Source organism: Porites lutea, chromosome 5 (genome assembly GCF_958299795.1).
Source record: "Porites lutea chromosome 5, jaPorLute2.1, whole genome shotgun sequence".
Lineage (NCBI taxonomy): Eukaryota > Metazoa > Cnidaria > Anthozoa > Scleractinia > Poritidae > Porites > Porites lutea.
This window is the reverse complement of record NC_133205.1, coordinates 36,407,745-36,418,500: the sequence shown is the minus strand read 5'-3', so window position 1 is coordinate 36,418,500 and position 10,756 is coordinate 36,407,745. Positions and strand designations below refer to the sequence as shown.

The 10,756-nt window shown below is 40.2% G+C and overlaps 1 protein-coding gene across 1 annotated transcript; it reads left to right on the top strand.

Annotated features, from left to right (window-relative positions):
- Positions 1 to 3,606: 3,606 nt before the first annotated feature.
- On the top strand, positions 3,607 to 7,345 carry LOC140937153 (tetratricopeptide repeat protein 28-like). The gene is made up of 2 exons (XM_073386685.1): positions 3,607 to 4,763; positions 6,410 to 7,345. The coding sequence occupies exon 1, from the start codon at positions 3,820 to 3,822 to the stop codon at positions 4,759 to 4,761; it is 942 nt and encodes a 313-aa protein (XP_073242786.1). The 5' UTR covers positions 3,607 to 3,819; the 3' UTR covers positions 4,762 to 4,763; positions 6,410 to 7,345.
- Positions 7,346 to 10,756: the final 3,411 nt, after the last annotated feature.

Below are 10,756 nucleotides of genomic sequence, written 5' to 3'. Positions count from 1 at the left end.
GAAATAGATTCTAATAGGCTATTTCCGAGTTCCCCCGGGCCTCTGTTTCAAAACCAGGGTAGGTGCTCAGCCTTTGATATGGAAATCATTTTTCATTCTCATACAAATAAAACTCATTGTCACAAGAATAGTTGTGCACCTAGCCTCATTTTGAAAGTGAGGGTTTTTGGAACTCGGAAGTAGCCTATTTATCCAACATTAGTAACATCTTATGTGGTGTCCCACTAGGCTCTGTTCTTGGTCCTTTGTTATTCCTAATCTATATTATTGATTTTCACAACTCTTCAGCAATTTTCTCATTTTATCTTTTTCCAGATGACACAATTTTGTCGTATTCCGTCAAAAATCTAAAATCTCTTAAAGAAACTGTCAACAGCGAACTGGTCAAAGTCTCAGACTGGCTCAATGCAAACAAGCTAACATTAAATGCTAAAAAGTCAAACTTTGTTATCTTTTCGTCCTTACCAACGAAAGAAAGAAAGATGGATCATTCGGTCAATACCGTGTGGCACGAAATTTTTGCGGGAGGTTATTTTTGCGGATTGACGATTTTTTGTGTTTTGCGGGCACTAATTTTTCCGATTTTCCGAAAATACCCAGTGCCCAGCATTGATTATATTTTCCTTTTTATTGAGTACGTGCAATGGGGTTACATATTTTCAAACCAAAAAAACAGTATTTCGTTGTATACCGTTTTGTTTCTGAATGAGAGAGACAATTTGTGATGGAACAGACACGATTTCTTAGGACTGTATTTGTGTGGCGAATTTAAGTTAGCAGTATCAGGAGCCTATAGGTCATAGGCTCCTGAGAATATTCACTCTGAAGTAAATATTTGCGGGAAAATTTTTTTGCGGTAGTTTTTATTTGCGGGAACTTATTTTTGCGGATGGCTGGAAAAATCGCAAAAACCGCAAAAATTAGAACCCGCAAAAATTTCGTGCCACAGGGTATTCAAACGTTTCATAATAGTAATCACTTTCTTACTTCCAATGCAGTGAGTGTAAGGATCATGTAAAATATCTAGGTGTCTTACTGGTCAGTCATTTGACGGCTGGAATTAACAACGTCAAAGCGAATGTTTGAAAGCTAGACCTGAACTTCGAGGCAATTAAAGAATTCATGGAAAATCCCTCTTTATAAAAGCAAATAGCATAGGGAAAAACACTCATTTTCTTAAATTAACCCACTGAGAAAGAGATCTGGAGGTCCAATGATTTCTTAAACCGCGACTAAGTTAGACTTCGTTTAAATAACTGACCCTAAATCTCTAGTCAACAGATTTGGCTAAAGACAGGAGCTCTTATTAAATCGTAACAAATAGAAGCGTAGTTAAAGCAACGTGTCCCCCGGGCAAGCCACAAACGTTTGTTGTCAGTATCAGTAGCGTGATCTTTCATGGAATCAGATTATTGAGGGCTAATAGAGTCCTAGGGCTGGTTAAACGGTGATTCAGGTATCTTAAGGATATTGTTACTAAGAGAACACTATACTGCAGTCTTGTAAGACCACATGGAGTATTTTTCTGAAATTTGGCGTCCTCACAAATAGCGTAATGTTGTTGAATTGGAGGCTGTCCTGAGGAGGGCAACCAGGTATTTAGTTAAACTAATAGGCAGTATGACATTAATTGTTCTTATTTGCATTGGTAAAGTTTGGTAAATCAATGCTCCAAGATACAATACATGATGTCCTTCGTTGGTCTAACGACAAAAGGTTCAAACTGAACTCACTTAAGTGCAAGGAACTCATAATAGCCCTTCGAAGGAAAAGTAACTTGGACACTGTTGCTCTTAAGGCTAATGGTAATGCTTTTGAAATTGTGAAATCAGCTAAAATATTAGGCGTCACTGCATGTAAGGTTAAAACTATGTCAACTTTCAAGAAGAGGGTTTCCTCTTTTCTGAGAGAGAACAATTAGATATAACATGTTTTCTTTGATATGTAAAGACCGCTTTCTATGCAACAGTTGACATACATGTAGGGTTGTTGGGTTGTTCAGGTTGATCATTATTAAAGTTTAAAATTCTTACTGTGCAAGAGACTTATTTGTTTAATAATATATTTTATTGGTATAAAATTTAATGACCCTCCCCACCCCCCCCACCCGCCACTCTAATAATTGACAGGTTCCTAATTATTTGTGGAGTGAATGTTAATAAAGTTAATAAGATTCTAAACTTATACATTTTTACGTTTACTTGTCTTTCAGAAGACATGTTTATCGCGGGAAAATTGCAGAAGTTTATGCACGTTATGCAAGCCTACGTAGACATCCTTATTGGCATTGCTGTTGCGAACTTTCTTATCACTACCAATCGGGCTGTAAAAGGCATCCAGTTAGCCGAAGAGTGCCTCATTTTCCTGAACAACACGGTGCTGAGGGAAAATACTACAATCTTCAATAGAGGCTATTGTCACATATGTTATTTATTCTCCTTCGCTTATGGATATTATATTTTTGATTACACAAGAGCAATTGAATGGGGCGAAAAAACTCTTGAGGCCATAGTCCAATTATTTGGAGAATTTAGTGATCAGGTGGGCACAGCAACCATGATGCTGGCATTATGGTATCTTCAGCAACTTAAGTATGAGAAAGCAAAGGAACTGTTCGAGAAAGCACTGCGCATCAAGCAAGAGACTGGCGACAGAGACAGTGAAGCAACGTGTTATCGTTGCCTCGGGGTACTCTGTTATCATGTCGGTCAATACCATAACTCGAACAAATATATCGAAAAGGCACTTGAGATAAGAAAAGAAATTGGTGACAAAATGGGAATAGCTGATTGCTATAGCAACCTAGCGATTGCATTTGAATCACTTGGACAGTATGACAAGGCCATGGAATATATTGACAAATCACTTTTGATAAGAAGAGAAATAGGAGACAGAAAAGGAGTGGCAAAAGATTACATATGCAAAGGAAAAGTGTGTCACTCAGTGGGTGAGTATGCTGACGGTAGAGATTTCGCGCAGAAAGCACTTGCAATTCAAAAGGAAATCGGCGACAGAGAAGGCCAGGCTGAGTCTAATTCCTCTTTTGCCACGTTCTTCAGCAGCCAGGGTCAATGTGCCAAGGCTGTACAATGCTTAAGGGAGTCGCTTTTGATATCGAAAGAAACGGGACGCAAGGTAGCGGAAGCCCTTTGTTATACAAACCTAGGATGTGCTTACACTTATTTTGGAGAATTTGCCGAGGCTAAGGAGAATATTGAAAAAGCACTTAAAATAAGTAAAGAAACTGGGAATGTCCAAATACAGTGGCTGTGCCATCTCCTCCTCGGATTGATTATGATGTTTCAAGGAAACACAGAGGAGAGTATTTCGAACCTCTTTTCTAGTATCCAACACTGCGAGGACTTGCGCAGTTCTTTAGGGGACAATGACCCGTTCAAGGTGTCTCTTTTAGACAAACACTTCGCTCCCTACCAAACTCTCAGTCAGTTGTTTTGTGACAAAGGAGATCATGTTAAAGCATTGTACGTTTTAGAGCTTGGACGAGCCAGGGCTTTGACAGAGTTAATGTCCACTCAGTATTTTGCTGGAAAGCAATTTACAATTGATCCACAATCATGGATGGGCATTGAGGGAATCATCAAGAAAGGAAGTAACTTTACTTGTCTATACATATCATATGTCGTGCTGGATATTTATTTGTGGATTTTGGATCAGAAACAGTCAGTAAATTTCCGACATATAAAGAAAGATGAAGCTGTTTCGACTATCGGACCGGTGGAAGATTTGAACGCCTTTCTAAGAAACCCACCCGTTAGAGGGTGTCAGAAGCTTCTTCAAGGGCATTGCGAGGATCGATCAATGTTCCCCTTGGTCGCTTGCTCCTCGTCTCAGGAAGATAGAGTTGCAGCTCTCCGCCCTTTTGAATTGGATGAAGACGATCAAGAACAAGAACCGTCACCAACTCTTGAGCTACTTTACAAGATTTTCATCACTCCAGTGGCTGACCTGCTTGACGAGCCCGAAATTCTCATTGTTCCTGATCGTTCCTTGTACAAAATTCCATTTGCAGCGTTAAAGGATGAAAATGGGAAGTATCTTTCAGAGACTTTCAGGATCCGCATTGTTCCATCTTTGACGACTCTCAAGCTCATTCAGGAGAGACCAGCAACCCAGTGTAATGATAGGAGTGTGCTGATAGTGGGTGATCCTGATGTTAGCTATGTGAGTGAGTTCTCTCAACTGTCTTTTGCAAGAAAGGAAGCGAAAATGATCGCCGAATGGTTGGGTGTTCAACCTTTGTTAGGGTGTCAAGCAACAAAGCAGGCGGTACTTGAATCGATGCATTCAGCAAGTTTGATACATTTTGCTGCACATGGTGATGCCGAAAGAGGAGAAATTGTTCTTGCTCCAGTGCAACCTGTCAACAGGCCTTTGCATAAAGACGATTACGTGTTAACAACAGCTGATGTTTCCGAAGTTAAACTTACGGCGAAACTAGTTGTCTTAAGCTGTTGTCACAGCGCACTTGGACACATTAGAGCTGAGGGAGTGGTTGGAATTGCCCGAGCGTTTTTAGGATCCGGTGCACGCTCAGTGTTGGTGGCGTTGTGGGCCATAGAAGACGAAGCAACAGAGCAGTTTATGGGGCGTTTCTACGAGCACCTTGTGCGCGGTGAAAGTGCAACTGAATCTCTTCACCAGGCCATGAAGTGGATGCGAGAGAACGGCTTCCCTGAAGTGAGGAAGTGGGCGCCTTTTATGCTAATTGGAGACAACGTGACGTTTGATTTCAGAAAGTAAAGGTTAGTCTTTTGACGCAGAAATATGAAAAACATATTCGTGTGCATAGTTTGTCAGTTGAGATTCTTTGTTTCACCACCTTCAACAACAGCCTGGTTTCCAGGGTTTTCCTTCAGAAAATTGGGAGAGGTGGCCCCTCTCAATTTCCAGAGAGAAAAATTGCGAACGAGCTTGCTTTAACAAGAAATCTCTACTTGTTTGAATGCAGTATTCTTTCATGACAAGTCACACGAACAATGGTTACTCTTCAGTATTTCCAATAGTTTCTAAAATCCTGTCAATGCGACCACTCAGTGGCCAAAAACATGACGAGATTTTGAAATATGAAAATTTCTGAGATTTGTTGTTTACGTTTTCATTAAGGAAATGTGATGGCCAAACGGGGTGGTCTTGAGGCGTGGTTTCACACTCAGGTTACAGGCTTAGATTATATGTAAGGCGTCTCTCTTTCATAATGCAATCTTTACAGGTAGCAATTTTGACTCCTGAAGGAGGATCAAGAGGTTATCCCTATATTAAAATCTTCCCTTTTAGATAACCCACCCAGCCCTGGAAAGGTTGGCCACACTCCCGGGGTCTACGTCCCTGCTCTTTTCGAACAGTGGTGTGGATTCTTTTACGTCCCACAGGAGCCAGATAAGTGAAAGTGCTGTGAAACGTGACCTACGGTTTTTCGTCCTTATCCAAGAAGATTAGAAATATGCAGAAAGTCTAACCGTTTGTAGATGTCATTACATGGCAGCACTTTCGTCTCTGAGTTTTTCAAAGACCCTGAGTGTTGTGTTGGTCCGGCCTGGGTTGATCTCGTTACTTCCCGCTCAGCAGACCGGAGTTCTCCCAACTTAGCTAACCAGGCGGCAATTTTGTAAAGTCATGAGCGTAAAAGACACACCCAAGAAATGAAAATGACCTGATTACAGTGGAACCCCGCTCTACGGACACTCGCTTAATACGGACACCTGTATATAACGGACAGTTTCGTTTGTTTCGACAAAAAAGGTCATAAATTTTCTCTAAAATTAACCCGCTTAATACGGACACTATAGCATATCCCGTCGGTGTCCGTATTAACGGGGTTCCACTCGTATTAAAGGCAGAGCGTTTAGTCTCTTACAAAATGTATCCCGCCTGTACTATACGTATGCAAACATCGGCAATTCGCGATAAGAGAGCTGTTGTGATTTGGTCCTCATTTGCTCATGTATGAAGCAGAAAAGTACGTTTTCTGAGAACCTTCATTGCTCCATTTCTTGTTCTCAGTCTAAGTAATAGCAACGGATTAAAACTAAACTATAAATTTGACAAACCCTGAGGTAACAGTGTATAGTAGTACACCTTCAATTTAATGATTTACTTAGAAATCTTCGAGACCTGGAAATATGCTTTGGATGCTTTGACTAGTACGATGTTTACCATATAAGTGTAAGGGTGAGTTCTGAAAGTAATGATTAAGTTTGTGTCGCTAATAAATGCATTGTTAAGTAGGTTTCAATGACGTGTTTGACAGGAGGATTACTTGCTTTATTTGGAGTTTCATGGGTCAAATGAATGGTGTACCTTATTGTTACTGAAAAATGTATATGCTTCATAAATCAGATAAATATAAACGATTTAACAGGCTATTTTTTTGTTTTTTTGTTCCTTGTAGGAGTAACTCGATTGAAGGTAGACGAAGGAAAAATGGACTCGGCTCCAGGAAAATTGTAAATACAGTACTCTCCTGGAAGCTCAAACTTCTGTGTTTTGTGGAATTGTTGAAGTTTGTTTGACATTGTCCAAGGGTATTTACCTGTTAATATTTAAGTAGTTAAATAGTCTTCAAGCAAAAGAAAAGAGTGATAGAAATAGTCAAATGTAAGTAAAATGTACGAAAACGCACGACGTGGGTGTTAATAACCGACTTGATGACAGCTCACGCTTGCTATGTAGCGGAATATTTTAGGTTTTTTTTTTAGCTTTTGCAGTTTAATTGGTTATGTCCTAAAGAAGAAATAATCATGGTTTTGAATTGTAACACGTTAATTCATTATTCAGTTTCTCAGTTTAAAATAGACTTGTCATCTTGAATCCTTTGAGAACTGTGTTTTCGTCAGATCGATTTCAAACTTTTTTTCCAGTCGTAAATTTCCCATTTATGACTTTTCATGCCCCGCCCATTTTCCAAGGGAAAAGGGCTGGGGACGAGGTTAAGCTTTTTCATCTGTGTACATGTTAGAATCCTTTCACAGGTTAAACTAGCATCCGAACTATAACGGTTAAGTCAAGTTTTGCTGGGATTCTAACCTGGTAACGTAGGACGAACACTGGTTTAAGTCGAGAAAGCATTTTATCTACAGCATTTAAATGCTCGTGTAAAACTCGTTATTGTAGTGTTTCTCTTGTATAAAATGCAGAATAGTTAACCATATAATTGGTGTAAGTCCCTTTGGAGTTAAGAGTAAAATTATAGACTGTTTAACTTGATACATTTTTTCTGTTTTAATAACCTTAGAGTTTTGCTGACCAGCTTTATTGCAATTTCTCTAACAATTCTTGTTGAGGTTAGCCAAACCGTGTGCAATATGTAATGAAGCAGTTTTCCTCAGCTGTGGCTCTCTTTTTTTGGAGAAGGAAGTAATATGGTCACGTCAGGGTCATGGGCTCCTGGCGGCCATATTGCTTTTATCGAGAGAGTGCCTGGCTTTAAATTGGTGTGATGATACCTTACGATGCAACAGTAAAATGTATCGCCTTACCGTTTACATTCTTTAGAAAACAGAAAAAAGCTGGCTATTTGAATTCTTGGGGGTCAGAAGTACACTGAAAAACTTGATACATGTGGAGCGTTGTTGTTTTGCTTACCAAAACTGTTCATGAGTTTTGTCCTTCCCTTTCCCGCCGTAGTTTCGTAAGGGCCCTCAGTATTAGCTTACGAATACAGCCACCCATTTCATACAAGCCTACCCCTTTCACTGATAAAGTGCTCGAGAACTATAGATGGGCGTTAAACAGAGAACAGAGAGGGCGTGGATCATTGAATTTTCTACCTCTCTTTTTGGAATTTAATTCGATTCGGCTGATGTGAAGTACGGCGCCTTGACCGGGCGTTTAAGGAGTGTGCTAAACTTTTTGGAGGGATACCATTAGGTCGAATCATTGCGAACTTCCAACGCTTTCGGAAAGCCCTGTTGGCAATGAATGGATGAATGAATCAATCAATCAATCAATGAATAGACGATAAAAAGCGATACTTCGATTATCACCTGGCTAATGTAGGTCGCGTAGAAAACTCTCATCTGGGACTTTTATGGTACTGACCATGAAGGTAGAAAAAGGCTACTAGAATGTTGTTTTTCCTGATAGTTTGACATTTCAGCCGCCTGTTATCTACAATCGCGTTTAAGATAAGATTGGCACTATTCTGGACTATTACATTTAAAATATTTCAGTTCACACTTGTTATTGGGCTGCCCGTGAGGGCATAGCCTCCGGACACAGACGCATTTCCGGTTGTCGCTTCCCTCCACCGTTACTTTTCGGGTGGAGAGATCAGCGACGACCGGATATATGTCTGTGTCCGTAGGCTAGTGAGGGCAATACCCATTCATCTATGTCGAAAAAGACAAATGGTAGACGGAACTCACAGAAGGCCTTGCGTGTCCCATTCCCCCTTCAATGGCGCTGATTTTTTGCGGGGAGGGAACGGGTCACAGTCCGGGATCGTTCTCAAATTTGATAACCTCGACCAAAACAAACCACGAGCCAATCGCTGTTCAAATTTTCGTTCACGTGACCTAATTTGGGGGGAAAGCGTTCTTGAATATTCAATATGGCGGACGAAGTCGAGATGTTGTCAGTATTTAAAGTAGAAAGGAGTACTGCCGAGACAGCAACTCATGTACATGGCGATTTTTTATAACAGACATATCGCAGTAGACTGTAGAACTGCTGAAAATGTATTTGAGACGCATTTTTCCAAATAAGACCTCTGCGGAAAGCTTCGTGTATTTCAAACAAATCATCAAACTCATACGTAATTTGTTTCTACTGAAATGTTCAAATTAAAGAGACACACTGATGGATCGAGATGGAAGACAATGGTTATTCTGTTAAGGATAAAGGTTTTATTTTTAACATCGTCTACAGAAGTTTGCTTTTTCGAAGTTCATTCTGCTTTTTTCCTCTTGTCACGAAGATCTGTCAATGAAACAAAAACGGAACATGCAGGCAATGAGTATGCCTTTCATTGATTAGCATATACAAATAGCTGTTTAAATTTTTAGCAATAAAAAGGGGTGGTAGGCCTACACGACTTTTACCTCATGCCAAAGTGCTACTTATTCCAATAAAGTTGTTTTTATCTGCTGGGTAGATTATACTCTGGAAGGTTCTACATTTACACTGAGCAAAGGTGATTTTAGCCGCATGTTTCACACTGAGAGGTCATGACATACATATCGATTTACTGTAGTTATTGTTACTGGTCGGCAGGATTTGCCCTCTGATGTAAGCGCATTTTCTTTGACCTCTTTTGAAGCGTAAAGCTTTTTTATTACGGCTGAATAAGGGTTCCAATTTTCTCCGAAGTGCCCTCTGGATCTGAATAACTAAGCGATTTTCTTTAGTCCGTGAGTTTAATGTTTTTCTGCAATGCTGTATCACGCTGGGCCCAGCTCGTCAGTTTTCTTTGCAGAATTTTAAATTATCAAGGATAGTGATTTACAGATCCAAAATTATAAGAATGAAGTGCAGCTTAAACTGAAGCTACATAAACTTACTAGGGAGAATTGAACTGTGACTCAGTAAACTCCAGCTTAGTGTTTTTCTAAAGATAGTGTGAGTCTTTTGACTGGAGCGAGTAGTTCCTCCCGACCTTGGTAATAGCTTTAAATAAGCTTAACAGTCTAAAAACTGGAGGTATTTGAAGACGTGATCTTGCCACAAAGGCGACATAACTTTAACATTTTGCTTCTATGGGCATCATCTGCCATCTCAGCACCGTGAGGAAGACATCAATCAAATATGGCCGACATTATTGAAAGCGCATTGCGAATAAAAATACCTGATGCACTTTTTTCAGAGGTTGTGCACAACAATAGAAACATGCTGAATCGAAAGCATAAACCTTGGATATAACGGCAGATTTTTTGCAACTCTCACAAAAATTTACAAGTATATTAAATTTAACAACGAAGTGGAAAAACATATCTGATCTCGGAACCAAAATTTGATGGGACGCTTCACTTTGAGAGGGAAATTTACTTTTCAATACGAGTGATACACATCTGCCATTTTGAAACATGTGAAGCTCCTTGGCCTTGCCGAACAGAACCATGGGTACCTGACGAGTTTACACCGAATAAGATCGGACAAAATCTCGGATAAAGAAAGGCGAGGACGAAAATTCCCGACTTTTGAAATGGCCACCATGTTGTGACGTCACATGGTTATCAAATTTGATAACGATCCTGGACTCGTTTAGCGTTGAAAATAATGCTAATCGTTTCTTGTCTCAAAAAGTTAACTTGCTTGTTCATAACGGAAGAAGTTACTATACAGCCCCGGCTTAAAAACGCGCTGTCAGCAGACCAATGAACCCCAGTTGTGGGAGTCTTGTTACTGTTTTGCTGCTTTCATGAAATATATTTAAATGACCTCCAAGGTATAGGTAACACTTAACAAAAGAAGCACGCGGGCTGACTTTACAGTCGGGAATATATATATTTTTTACTAATATTTCGGGAGGCACGGCCTTACTTCTTCAGGGTCTTACATACAAGGATGAGGTTACCGTAAATCCTCTTTTGAGCCCCCCTCTCAAATAAGCGCCCCCTTTTCAGAGGAGGAAAGTTAATAAGCCCCCCCCCCCCCGCCCCTCCCCTCCATCCTTATTCTTAACAGACAATGTCTTCAGGCTCCGCCACTCCTTACCCTCCCCAGACTACATCTCCGCTCGCTTCGCTCACCGATTTTTTTTTCGCCCATCCCAATTTTTTTCTCCTTTTCCCCCAAGGCG